General features: G+C 42.2%; 1 protein-coding gene across 1 annotated transcript; it reads left to right on the top strand.

Moving 5' to 3' along the window:
• The first annotated feature begins 941 nt into the window (after positions 1–941).
• Positions 942–12,881, top strand: LOC121693128 (CD109 antigen-like). The gene is made up of 29 exons (XM_042072330.1): positions 942–1,016; positions 1,324–1,478; positions 1,628–1,656; positions 2,119–2,355; positions 2,495–2,620; positions 2,854–2,893; positions 3,614–3,723; positions 3,843–4,085; positions 4,847–4,948; positions 5,055–5,117; positions 5,835–5,960; positions 6,204–6,254; positions 6,475–6,544; positions 6,858–6,957; positions 7,142–7,259; positions 7,469–7,582; positions 7,684–7,902; positions 8,129–8,270; positions 9,057–9,233; positions 9,325–9,406; positions 9,552–9,774; positions 9,951–10,122; positions 10,313–10,503; positions 10,717–10,872; positions 10,978–11,043; positions 11,854–11,996; positions 12,111–12,267; positions 12,387–12,489; positions 12,590–12,881. The coding sequence occupies exons 1-29, from the start codon at positions 946–948 to the stop codon at positions 12,772–12,774; spliced, it is 3,771 nt and encodes a 1,256-aa protein (XP_041928264.1). The 5' UTR covers positions 942–945; the 3' UTR covers positions 12,775–12,881.
• The last annotated feature ends 972 nt before the right edge of the window (positions 12,882–13,853 follow it).

Genomic DNA, 13,853 nt, shown 5'->3' with positions numbered 1-13,853 from the left:
AAATGTTTGAGCACAAGATACAGTGCCTGCTCCAAAGATTCTTGACTCACTATCACTGGGATGGAGACAAATTGCTGAGGGGCAATGGGCTCCTGTTCTGTCAAAACTTCCACCAGCACCAGAGGCTGTTGTGGAACTTGTGAAGTGTTGTTGTCTTGCCAGCCAATGCAGTATAAGGTGTTCTTGCAAGAGTAACAACTTACCATTCACGCAACTTTGCAGTTGTGAAGGCTCTGAGGAGATGTACACCAATATTAAAAAGACAGTGACAGTGGTGAGGATAAATACTTGAGTGACTGACAATATTTTGTTGAACTCTTCAATAATGAAACAAGATGCAGATCTTTTTAAAATCTTTTTTTCATTTTTTCCATTTTTTCTCCAAATGTTTTGGCAAATGATGCAATACATCTTTTGAAAATAGTCTGTATCTCACTTGTCTACCTTATTAGGTGTATATTTATCAAAAAGTTGACCACTTTAAGCCTTTATATTATTTTTCCGCATATATTGTCCGCCATCTTGAATTTTGGCACTGAAAATGAAGAAAAAAATTGGAAACAGGTTGTTTTGTATTCAGTGGGGTCCTAGCAAGTAAAAAAACACCAGTTGCAAAAATCTATATGAACCGTTCCTAAAATAACACAATTCCCCATACTATGATCTGTGTAGTGGGCAACAGCTTTTTTTGGAGTCATATTATTTAGCAAACATAAAAAGCATCTTTCCATTCATGTTCACTGATGGTCTCAGCTGACACCTGCTGATTCGGATAGGGGAGAGAGAATTTGATAGCCTGGGCCCTATGAGGTCACCAAAGGCGGTGTTCCTTCCACACCCCTTGGGGCTGGCAGGGAGGACTGGGTGGAGCAGAGGGGATCCGAGTGATTTGGAAAGGTCCGCAGATCCGTCCTGCTACACAAAACACAGGTACGCTCGGACAGCATGGAGTGGAACAGCATGATAACGGTGTGTCTCCTCCTTGCTGGGAGTGCTGCAGCTCTGAGGAACTCGAGGTAAGAGGATTACGTGGTCTAGCGGGCACAGAACAGCACATCATTTTCTTTCCGAGTTTGTGTTTGTGTGCACATCCATGTCTTTCCGTGACAGTTTCGTGGAGATCTTATCAAATATGTATGAAGAGTCATTTTACATCCGTGGATCCAGCCACAGACCAAATGACTGAATAAACATAGTAATCACCAGGCGTAGCACCACTGATAGAGATGGTATCCTTTCTTCCCAACTAAGTAACAGTGTTATTATATATATGTATTCCATGTTGTTGTAAGAAAATGAGCCATATCCCAATCTGTATGCCAGCTCCAGCTACATCATCATGGCACCCCGTGAGCTGCATCTGGGGGTGCCCACTGCGCTGTCTGTTATCATCCTCGCCAACTCTACCATCACTGTGAAAGCTGAACTGCAGGGCACGGATGGCTCCCTGACGCTGGCCAAGAGCACCCTGGACGGAGGTGACACTGACCTGTTCTACTTAAATGAGTGTCATGTGTAATTAAAATGCTATGTTGGTACAGAGAGTGTAAACACACAGACATATGAAGAGAGAGAGACAGAGAGAGATTTTTTGGCTCACGTGCAATGTGTTTTGGTGTCTTCAAAGGCTCAACTGGTGTTCTGATGATTCCTCCTGTGAGTATTGTTTATTTTGTTTATAACTCTGTATGCTTTGCTGAGGGTCATGGATTCATCCTGCTTTGGCTCAGAGAAAACATGAGGGCAACGTATGTGCCATGCGCCTAAATCTAATTTATTTATAACTGCGGGATGCTTTATCAGTGGACATCCTGTTTGTTCTAGAGTAAGATATTTCCTCTTGGTGTGTGTGCTTACTTATTTTTGAATGATCTAAATTTGTATGTTAAATCAAATTCCAGATAGATTAGATTACATTATCAGTTTATTGATAGTCTGTCTGTGTCCCGCCCAACCCGTGTCATATTGTAGATGTTCTGTCCACCCTGGTCACTCGCTTCATTCTGGTTTGAAATTGAAACCTTTATTGTTGAGCCTTTTGTTTTGAAAAGGAAACCTTTATCAGCTGCTCATTTCTGCGTGTGATACGTGTGTGATATGGACACCTTTTGTTGGTAGATTGAAGTTGCGTCTGTGAGCCAAAGGCTTTCATACAGACTGGTCCTGAAAGGATACGAAGGCACCCGACTCCTGTTTACAGACGACACCACACTTACACTTAGCCAAAACACTCCGTCCACACTGGTCTGGACACCTCAATCCCACTACAGGCCCAGTCAAACAGTGCAAATACAAGTGCAGCCTGTCCACTCTGGTAGAACACCTTACAGAGGCAAGGTGGACATCACAGTGCAGGTGGGTGTTGTGAAAGGGATATCACAAATGCACAGAATGCAATAAGCTTTTGATTTGACACAGCAGTCCTGAGACTGTTGGAGTGTTCTTTCATTGCCTGACTGACTGGCATGGTGCTATTGTTCTGCTGGTGAGACAGGATCCCGCAGGAAATGTTATCCAGCACTGGCGGTCTCTAGACAGTCTTCAGGGCATGTTGACTGCGGAGCTGAAACTACCACACAACCCCTCCTTTGGCATGTGGCTGATACAGGCTGTTGTGGATGTAAGACTAAACCCCTATTCACTTCAGCTTTGCCATGAGCCATAAAAAGTAATGCAACATAGATCATATAAAATGTACTGTAGGTGAAATATGTATTTACACAAGAGACATACCCCTGAACTCTGAATATGTGAGTATTATGAAGTATTATTAGCTGCTGAATATGAAGTTATTTATATATTATTTTTTACCAGCTGTTCTTATAATATAATCTGAGCTCATTTTCTTCACAGGGTCGGGTGAGTGGAAGAGAGTTTGCTGTGTACCCAAATGGTACGTTTCACTAGTAATCTCGATTATGGTCACAATGGTTATCATATGGTTTGTTTTGTGATGGATGGATGTTAGTCCTTGCCAAGTCAAGTGAATTCAGTATTATTGTTATGGTTATGCATATGGTTATGGTTATGCATTGTTATGGTTATGGTTATGCACATGGTTATGGTACGCTTTTGTCCAAAGCGACATACAAATACAAAACAATATAATTAAGAACAAATTAAGATGTTGGTCAGACTATAATAAGGAGAATAGCAATAATAAACAACCATGTCAATTTAATCAATAGCCTAATGAAATAAACAATGAAAAAAGGGAAAATAGCAATAATAAACAATAATGTGCATTCAATCAATAATATACCGTAATAACAATAGCAATAGCATGGCAAGACTACATATGGAGAATATCAATAATAAACAACAGTGTCAAATTAATGAAAATAAAACAATACTATACAAACCATAACACATAAAAAGTGCTTAATGAACTAAGTGCATGTTGAACAGATATGTCTTTAGACCCCTCTTAAAAGACCCAAAATTCACCATTGTCCATCAAATGTGTTTTCTGTGTTGGTAAATGTGAATGTCAAGTTATAATGCTTTTTCAAGGAGTGCTATATTTTGCATGATGATCATTTTTGTTTTATTGTGAAGCGCTATTCATTGGACTGCACTAACATGTTTTTCCCCTGTTTTTTCATCATAAAAGGATCAAAAAGCAATAACTTTGAAAGAGTAGAAGAAGCTTCAGAGAGATACAACATTGAATTCAGCACCCTGTCTCATCTACCAAAGCCATCCCCGACCTTTTCAACACAAGTGAGTGTATAATATAGTCATACAATACAGGGGGGGAAATCATTCTGTTGTCTGCCCCGTCTATATGTTTACTTGGACATTGTGCATAACACTAATGTTTTGTGCATTTCCAATCTCAGGTAAAGATATCCAGGGTGGACCAGAAGCCCCTGAGGTCATCTGAGAGAGAGAAGGGTGTGCATGTCAGGGTTGTCCAGCTGAGGGCCCAGCAGCAAGAGCAACATGAGGACTCTGGACCCCAGGGCCCCGGTGATTCAGTAGCGGAGGTGGCCACGCGAGATGTCACACACACGCTGCCTGAGGATGGGAAGTTACCCATCCAGTTTCATATCCAGGAAGAGGCTGAGAAGATCATAATCCAGGTATGTGCCACAGGTCTTAAGTAAGCCACAAAACACCCTGTGATGGGCGTCACTAAATGAGCTCACCTTTCCCGTCTTATGGACACAGGGCTTATTTTACGGTATGTGAAGCATTACATTACTGGTTAAACTGGTGTTCTTATACCGTGATTCGTTTAAAAGATACTGTCGGCCCTAATTTAAAAGGCTTGATGGTGTTTTAAGCCCCCAACGCCGTCTTCCAGGCAGCGCTGCCACCGTCAATTTAAAGGCATCTAATCCTAAACCTAATCCTAACCCTAACCTTAACCCATGTCTAACCCTAGCGCCTTCCAGGCAGCGCTGCCTTGAAGACAACGTTGGGGGCTTAAAACACCAAGAAACATTTAAAAGGTGAGCAAAGTGCAAAGTCTGTCAACAAGTGAAGTTCTCGTACCAGAACTATGGATATCCCCCATGATATTGAATTGGCTAATTGATTGCGAAGGGTCCGGCTGCAGAGCCGCAGACATACTGTATAGCAACCGATTTACCACCACCAATCTACCACAGCGGCTCTACCAGTGCCATGCGCTGATGTTCTTCTTGCTTAGCTACTAGTTTAAACTAGTTTACTTAGTTTAGTAGCTGGTGTGTCGTGTTGTATTTTATACAGGGCACTGTGGGCAGGCAGTTTCAGTCCTCTCCTGATTTTTTTTTTTTAATGCACATAACAATTCAGAGGGGATTATACAATGGTGGGATGTGGGTGTGATGGTATGGTTTTAATGTTCTATTGACAGGTTGAGTTCATGTCAGCTGAAAAGATTCTGGTGTTATGCAGGACATCAGTGTCACCTAGTGGATCCAATATTCAAATCTGCCCACCAAGCCAATTGGCACAGGTGAGTATTAAAGCTGACGGAAACCACAATATTTTTCTCTTTGAGTTTTGACTATCTTGTGTGGTTCACCACAGCACTTGCCATGTTATTTCATCTTTATTTGCAGATCGATGTCCCTATTCAACTAAAGATTGCCAGTAAATATTCTGTTAATGAATTGTATTATGTGGTAAGTATTTCACTTCAGAGTGTCATTCTATCAACGTAACTGGTCTGCTAAAACATTTTTGAATCACTGAGCATATGTTTAGAATCTAGATGATTGTTTTATTGAGCAACTACTGGGCAAAACATTACTAAAGTTAACTGTGTGCTGTGCCTATAATGAAGGAAAAACACAAATGGAAGAATTTTTGGTCCTTTGAAATTGCTGTGTTTCGTGCCCTTGAATCTGTGAGCTCTGGTTGTAGGCCCATTGGATTGAAGCCAAAAAGGAAGAAACCACACACACACTCTGTTTCTAGATGAAACATTGGCAAAGTAAAATCAACCACTGCATCTAGAAACAGGATGAGTGGTTTCTTCTTTTAATTTCATAAGCTCTCCATCACCAGCACCTCGCTGAGAAGTACACCAGGTGTGTGTTCCATTCGCTCCTGCTAACAAACGGGCCCGCAGGATTCCCACAGCAGCACTGTGATGCAGATGCTCTTGTGATCCAAACACTCTGTGCTCCTGTAACAGAGGTCGGTTTGTTCGCCGCTTTCGGCCCTCGAACCCGCCACCTCAACACACCGGCATGGGAGTCGAACGCTCTAACCACTGAGCCCAAAAGCCCAGGCTTCCAACTCAGTGGTTAGAAGCGTTCTTAAGGTTAGAGATGTGAGGATTTACCACGTGCAACTAGCATGCTAGCTCAGTTCGCCTCTGCTACACTCCCATGCAGGTGACCTCCAGTGGACAGGTGGTCGCTACTGGACGAGAGACGTCCTCTGCTGATCTTCTCACACCCGCACAGTCCTGGACTCCAGAGGCCTGCCTCATTCTCTTCCACCAGCTCACCTCAGGACAGGTCTGTATAGATGCGATTCATCCTCCCTGCGGCAGAGGAAAAGTAATTGTTGCCTGTCTGAGATGGTTAAAGAGTATATCAATTTTGATTTGAACCTGAAATTAATAATATGAATAATTATGAATCTCTGTTAATGAGGTTAAACTATATTATGTCAAACTTTCTGCAGACTGGCTCACCCTTGTTGTGATGTAATGTGGTAGAAAACGGTAACTCAAGTGGTTTGGGTGGGGATGATTTCAGGTGTTGGGTGACCAGGTAGAGTATAAGACAAGCAGTCCTGAAGCTGAATATGTGAGTAGACCTATATGTTTTCACTGTTGTATTAAGAGCATTATAAAGTATACTGCTAAATAGTGTCTATGGCATGACATAACAATCTCAGGCTCATAAAGATAGTTCTCTGTCACCATTGATGTTAGCCATATATTATTCATATTTTTGATTCCTAAGTTAAGCTTTCTCTAAATATGCTAAACATAATAAATCAAAAATATTTTCTGTCACTCTTTAGGCCTGCAATCTGGTTGTACTGACAGATACCAGTCTTCAACAATGTGGGCAAATAGGAGATTTTGAATATGGTATGTAAAAATATAAATATTAGTGTCTAGTGAGACAGTAAAAATATAAATATGTAAAATACCTATATCCTTTTGACAGCGCCACAGAAACTGGTGCTAGTATTAAATAGTTGTTTATTGAGTATGGTTGTACGGCTTGTTTACAACCAAGGTGTTAGGTTAACTCCTGTTAGTCATTGTATCGACTATGAGAATGTCTCCCTCTTGTGGTGAATGGAGAGAGTTGCATGCAGAGTGGTCCTCCTGTCAGTGTTGTAGTCTCACATGGCCAGGTTTTCCAATGATTTAATGAGCTTTTCTTTGTGACTCTTAGTGGTGGGACAAGCCGTGATTAATACTGAGGGAGAAGAGAAGACACGCAGAATGGAAACAGAGTTTTCAGACCCCTCGATTTGGATGAGGAGAGACATGAGGTGAAGTGAAGCAGTAGATTCTTTTTTTATGTCTGAAAAGCTGAGAGTAGACTTATAAAGAACACTGGATGGCTCGCCAGTGAGCAGGGTTTTCCATGTAGGTGCGTGCTTCCAGATGTTACTGAGACCAGCATGACTGATACCTTCAATTGATATAATACTCTCTTCCTTACGTCTATAACAGTGACATCAAAGCCACAAGTCTGCATCTGGTATCTGCGGTTCCCTTTTCCTTAAGGAAAGCCAAAGCAACAGTCCTGCTGAGTGGCCAGAATCCTGGCCCCGTCTCCAGGCTGAGAAGAGTATGCAGTGAAGTCACTCAGTGCTCAGCTCATTCAATGACATTTTAAAATGTCTGTCAGACCTTTTTCTTTTAAAAGTGGTCTGAAGTGGTCTGTTTCTGATTAAGGCCCTAAACATCATCTATCATCATTAAAAACACATAGAATTGTATAATCATAATGTCATTATAATATAAACATATTTTGCTATGTTGGTCTTGATATTTTAGGCTACTGATGACAAAACCCTTACTTGGTCTGTACACCTCCCTCCGAGTTTGATCAAAGGTGAAGAGCTAATTTTAGAGGTCAGACTATTAAACCATCTCCAGAATGACACTGAGGTATGTGTCCTCAGTTTAGATCCAAATTGCCTCATTTTGATCATTCTTCTTTCTACCACCATGGCAACCACATAGTAATAACAGTTCTTCCCTCTCATCAGGTTATTGTGGTAGTTGAGGAGAGCCAGATGTTTGAGTTGGTCCTGACAGACACCAGTGCTGTGTCAACGCCCAACAAACAGACCCTGAAAGTGAGGGCACTTGGACAGGCTTGGGCACTTTTCCCCATACGACCTCTGGTGGTCGGAGAGATATCGTTCTCCATCCTCGTGATGTCCTCAGAGATACAGGATAGCACAATGGCCAAACTATTAGTGGTGGTATGTTCGCAGACAACTTGAGTTATATCACCACACTATGACATTATTTAATGAAATATACAGAAATGTAAGCTTTATCTACAGGATATTGTGTATCTAACCTAGACTTACTTCTGCCATGTTGGGTGTCTGTATTGTTTAGACTATTCAAACAGTGAATTGCATATGTTTGTATGGTGTTATGGTGGTCCATGATATTAATGTTTAACATATATATATCCTGAAGCCAGAGGGCCATCAGCAGACCTTCTCCCAGTCTCTGTTTCTGGACATTCCACCAACCGGGAGCAACTTATCGAGGAAACTGCAGTTCACGCTGCCTCATGGAGTGGTGCCAAACACCCAGAGGGCTCACGTGGCTGTGGCTGGTATGCGTGCCATCCATCTTCACAGCTATTATTCCTGTATATTGCAGTATTCTTCTGGAGAAATGAGGCGAGAGTGTTTACAACACAGAGTTTCAAAGCAGCTTTATTTTGGTGTTTACACTATGGTCTTAGAAAGGCCCATGGGTACAAGATGGAGTCTCTTCCTCAAGATTTTCCCATACTTCTTACTGCTTTCTGAGTGGTGCCGGAAATGGTCGCCTTTTGAATCACATTATGCAGAGTTTTGTGGTGGGCCAATGCCAAACAGCTGCTGGCCTGTTTATCTTTGAGTCTGCTTCACACTACATTTTCTATTCTGCTCCTCTTGCTCTGTCTTCCCCTCCTTTGTGATGTTCCATTGTGCTTTTCCCAGTAGGAGGTCAGAACTCTTGACCTCCGAGTTTGTTTGGAGATTCCAACTAGGAAATATCCGACTTCAGAGGTTTCAGGAATGCAGCAGTCCTTCCTTGGACCAGGCCAAAACTCTGGGCTGCAAGCGTCTGTTGCGAGCACGTCTCTTAAGGCATGAAGGAATGAAGTTCACTCACTGTACAGCTGTGCACAAGGTGGCCATCACTACATATGCCAGAGTGGAGGAGAAAAAAAAAAACACCCAAGGACATGAAACAATCCTGGGATTGTTTTAAATCCCTTTATACTCACTCTAATTGAAAAATGCTGTCAGCTACTACTTTTTTGTTTTGAAAACAGTGGTCATCATGGCCAATTCCTGTCTGTTTGTGTTATGTCAGTTGTTGTTGTTGTTGTTGTTGTGTTGAATAACAGGTGATATTCTTGGCCCCTCCATTGCTGGCCTGGCTCTACTCATTCAGATGCCTCACGGCTGCGGGGAACAGAACATGATACAGTTTGCTCCCAGTATTTACGTATTGCAGTACCTGTCCAGAGCCTCTGTCATCAATAAGGAAATAGCTGGTAAAGCTTTGGCATACATGAAAGAAGGTTTGTTTGGTATACTCCTCTGCTTGTCAATCCGTTAATTCCATCAATCAAAAGTAATTTGAGGAATCATATGAAGTCATTTTCTGACCAGGATATAATCGAGAGCTGTCATACCTGCGGGACGATGGGTCATTCAGTGGATTTGGACAGCGCGATCCCTCTGGCAGCACGTGGTACTTTGTCTTTTAATTTAATGTATTAGTTTAGGACCATCATTTCTGTCAATTTAGCTATTCTTACCTGAATCTGATTTCAAGTCATAATCCAATCTCTCTGACACCCCCCCCCCCCCCCCCATTTTTCTCTCTCTGAGTGAAGGCTGACTGCCTTTGTCCTAAGATGTTTCTTGCAGGCCCAGGTTTTCATGCAGATTGACCAAAGCATGCTCTCCAAAGCCTTATCGTGGCTAGCGGAGCAGCAGACTCCAGACGGCAGCTTCACTGAGCCCGGCAGGGTCATCCACACAGAGCTGCAGGGCGGTGACCAGGTGTCCCTCACCGCTTATGTCCTCATCACACTCTTGGAGGACCAGGCCCAAATGGTAGGTTACCATGTGATGTAATAAACCTGTGTAAAGGGCTGTTCACACCAAGAACGATTGAAGAACTATAACGACAACTGAAAGTGACCCCGACAATATAGTTTTCATGTAGTTATCGGTCTAGTTAACACGTAGAAGAGTGAAACTTTTTTGGTGATTTAGAGGTCTGTTTTCAGGGGCTGTTCCCAGGTAATTTGTCCAAAGCCACAGAGTTCCTGGAGACGCAGCTGTCCAGTGGGATCTCCAGTAACTACAGCTTGTCCCTGGTGTCTTACGCTCTGTCCCTGGCCAGCAGTTTGAGTACACAAAATGCCATTGATGAACTGATAAGCAGAGCAGACATTAGAGGTAATGCTCACTTTACAACTTCTCATCAGTCCAATAACCCACCCTTCGCTCTCTCTCTCTCTAGCCTACTCTCTCTATCTCTCTGTCTCTGTCTCTCTCTCTCTCTCTCATCTGCCTACCTACCTTGCTGTCAATGTATCTCATAGAATGTCAAATTATACAAGCTGATATGTATGTTTGCTATGCCTAGATGGAGTTCCACTCTGGAGTTCCAGGAATGCTGACCTGACAGAGTCCTGGCAGCCCTCCTCAGCAAGTGTAGAGATTGCTGGGTATGTGCTGCTCAGTCGGTTCAAGCAGGGTAACATTGTGGAGAGCATCGACCTCATGAAGTGGCTGAGTAGCCAGAGAGGGTCTTCAGGAGGATTTGGCTCCACACAGGTAAAACACACACACACACACACACACACAGACCAATGTTTTGGTATGTTTCACTTATTCTTTTGTACAAATGGTTCAAATCTGTGATTATTCAAAAGACTAGTCCTTTCATGGTAAAGCATTCAGAATGTTCCTGATTGCTATTGATTTGTTTATCTGCCTTTCAGCGTTTAAGCAATGCTCTCTGTCTTTGTTTTTTTTTACCCAATTTAGGACACTGTTATTGCTCTCCAAGCTCTGTCACTCTACGCATCTTTTAGTGGCTCAGAGGCAATTGATCTGAAAATGAATTTCACATCCAAGGCCTCTCTGATGGTAACAAGCTTTACAATAAACTCCACAAACTATTTAACAGTTCGTCAACAACAGGTGAGGATACATTAAATTGAAATACCACACCTTTAATGCTTGATATCAGTTAGATAGTCAAGTTGCACTGTCTCATATTTAACACTAAAAAGCTTTTTTGTTCAGATCGACATGAACACATCGGTTCACATAGATATCTTCATTGAGGGAAAAGGATTTGCCTTATTTCAGGTAATTTCAAACATAATTGATTTTGTTTATGTGTTTATTAGGTCGGACTGATTAAATGTAAACATGTGCTTGCTGAAAGTCACCCCTTTTTGAAAAGACGTAGTGACCCTGAAATAATCCATGATTTCCCACACTGACCAAAGTCTGGGACTGAATGCTATTGCAAATTATAATTTCATGCTCACCTCTTCACCGTGGGTGATGACCATGCAGGGCATTCCAGCTGAAACATAAGGTTAACAGCTGCGTGCGATGGCCTCTCCAGCAGTGCACAATGCCTTCACTGTGATAGGTCAAAACAAAAGGACTGAAAATTAGTGAAGAGCTTGTGTACTCAGCAATTACCATCTGGAAGCAATAGATTCTCCTGATCATATCTTGGTGGGTTATGATGAAGGAGCGCTGCCTGCAACTGCATTCAATTTAGCAACATCAGTGTCTTCTGAAAAAAAGGGCTGTGTCTAAACAGCTTGCTTTTTAGTCTTCAAGTTCACAAAGACCAAGACTCATCTGGAGTGCATTTTTTTTTAAATGATTAGAATCCATTCAGCTGGAATGTTCCTGTTTTTCGATCTCACTTGGTCCTCTTCCTTTGTACCATTGTCTTTGGGTGATGCTGATTTCTTGTGGCATCAGTGCTGGAGGACCCCCTCAGCTGCTCTTAATCACCACGGGCGACCGTTTCAAACACTAGAGCCTCCGTCTGTGCATCGTTTCAATTTCCATTCTATTCTGAACGCTCAAGTCCCTATTTCGCAATTTTTTCTTCTTTCCCGCAACTCACTGTCTCTTCAAACTCCCCCTGCACAGATGAACATATTTTACAATTTGGAGAGCCTGGCTTTGTCTCAGGCACAAAGGCATGCCACAAGCCATGAGGCCTTTGAGCTGAGAGTTAAGGTGTTGGATGAAGAAAGAGACACAAACCATATCCTTTTATCCATCTGCACCAAGTAAGCTTCACACAGAACCATACAGCCTTTACTTAGAAGATGTGACAAATGTCTGTATAATTGATTGTTTGGGAAATAATATAATTTTTCACATGTTTTTGTCATCTATTTTAGACTGTTAGACAGTCAGAGTATCAAGCAGACAGGAATGGCCCTACTAGATGTCCAGATTCTGAGTGGATTTACGCTACGCCCGAATGGCATTGAGACAAATTATCTGGTGAAGAGCGTGGAACCTCTGCCTGGGAGAGTGGTGCTCTACTTGGATTCAGTAAGCAGACACAGAACATCACTGGCAAACAATCTCTCTGAGAACTGAAGCATGAATTTATGAAATATGAATTTAGTTTCAGTTGTAGCATAGTCTGTAAACAATCTCCTACTTTGCAGTTGGGAAAAGCTGAGAAGTGTGTCAACATATCTCTTGTGAGACAGTTCAAAGTCGCCCATGTGCAGCCAGCATTGATCCAAGTTCTTGACTACTATGAGCCTCGTAAGCATTTGCATTTTCAATAGTGATTTGTAGTTGTTTGTTGTCACTGTTGTGATTGTACAGTAATGGGCACTGCATTTCCTAACCTTCCTCATCACAGGGCGGAAGGCCGTGAGACTGTACCACTCCAAGGTGATGCGTGACCTTCCAATCTGTACCTTCTGTGGAGACACATGCGATCAGTGTTGGGGTAAAATAAGCACTAGTGATACCACAACTATTAACTTGAGAAACAGCGCCATCTACAGTTTGGGGTGTTTACTATTATTTGTTGTCAGAATGTGACTAAATAGAATGCTTCTGAATTAGTATAGTAGTAATATAGTATATATACTCTTTTGATCCCGTGAGGGAAATTTGGTCTCTGCATTTATCCCATCCGTGAATTAGTGAACACACATAGCACACAGTGAACACACAGTGAGGTGAAGCACATACTAACCCGGAGCAGTGAGCTGCCTGCCCGGGGAGCAGTGAGTGGTTAGGTGCCTTGCTCAAGGGCACTTCACCCGTAGATGTGGGCATGGGAGAGCAGTGCTCAACCACTTCCCCCTCCCACATTTCTCCTACTGGTCAGGGATCGACCCGGCAACCCTCTGGTCCCCCCCCCCCCCCCCCCCCATGATTTGTCGATCAACATGATTTAAAGAACATGATTTGTCATTTGTAAAATGATTTAGTCATTTGTAAAAATGTAATGTGTATATATTAGTAAAATGTCATAAATCACATTGTCAAGTCATGATCCGACACAAAGGCTGTAATCATAATATACTTTGAGGGGGACACCCCCCCCCCCCCCATGCTCCAAATGCCCCAAACGATTGTTACAAACTGGAAAATGGCATGCTAAACAGTTAAATATCTGATAAATATCTATCTACCAGGAAAACACTGACTTGACTTGCACAACAATCCTCTCATGAGCCAATGCTTACTGTATGTGAAAGTTGTAGAATATCATGGAATAATAAAATAGCAAAATAAGAAAAAAGCTGATGTACAGATTGGTCATTATTTCTGAGAAATGATGCACTGCCTTCTCTCTGCACCCTTCCTCTCTTGTAGCATTTGATCATACAGTGCACTTACACTTACCCCATCCACAGCCGTCGTCTGTCCCAGCCCAATTACCCAAGTCATCATGATTTCACCCGCCATGCACACCCCCCCAAAATACTTTTTTCCTGTGTCATTCCACTTTATTACACATAACTTTAATTATAGACTTTAATGTTTGGATTTCTTTATATGTGTGGATTTCCTTAGTTAATACTAATGTCTGGGAAAACTTTATGTGCATACCCTTATGGGAAATATACTTAGTGAATTTTTTTTAACGCGTCGTTCAATACTTATTTCTA

Source organism: Alosa sapidissima, chromosome 19, assembly GCF_018492685.1.
Source record: "Alosa sapidissima isolate fAloSap1 chromosome 19, fAloSap1.pri, whole genome shotgun sequence".
Classification (NCBI taxonomy): Eukaryota; Metazoa; Chordata; class Actinopteri; order Clupeiformes; family Clupeidae; genus Alosa; species Alosa sapidissima.
Note: the sequence above shows the minus strand (reverse complement) of the source record. Positions and strands in the feature narration are given on the sequence as shown.

Bases quoted from the DNA above. Each gene is read 5' to 3' on its own strand.
- LOC121693128 (XM_042072330.1), top strand. From the start codon at position 946: ATGGAGTGGAACAGCATGATAACGGTGTGTCTCCTCCTTGCTGGGAGT. The intron at 2,894-3,613 runs GTACGTTTCACT...TCATCATAAAAG, and splicing joins GTTTGCTGTGTACCCAAATG to GATCAAAAAGCAATAACTTT. The intron at 9,407-9,551 runs GTACTTTGTCTT...CTCTGAGTGAAG, and splicing joins GATCCCTCTGGCAGCACGTG to GCTGACTGCCTTTGTCCTAA.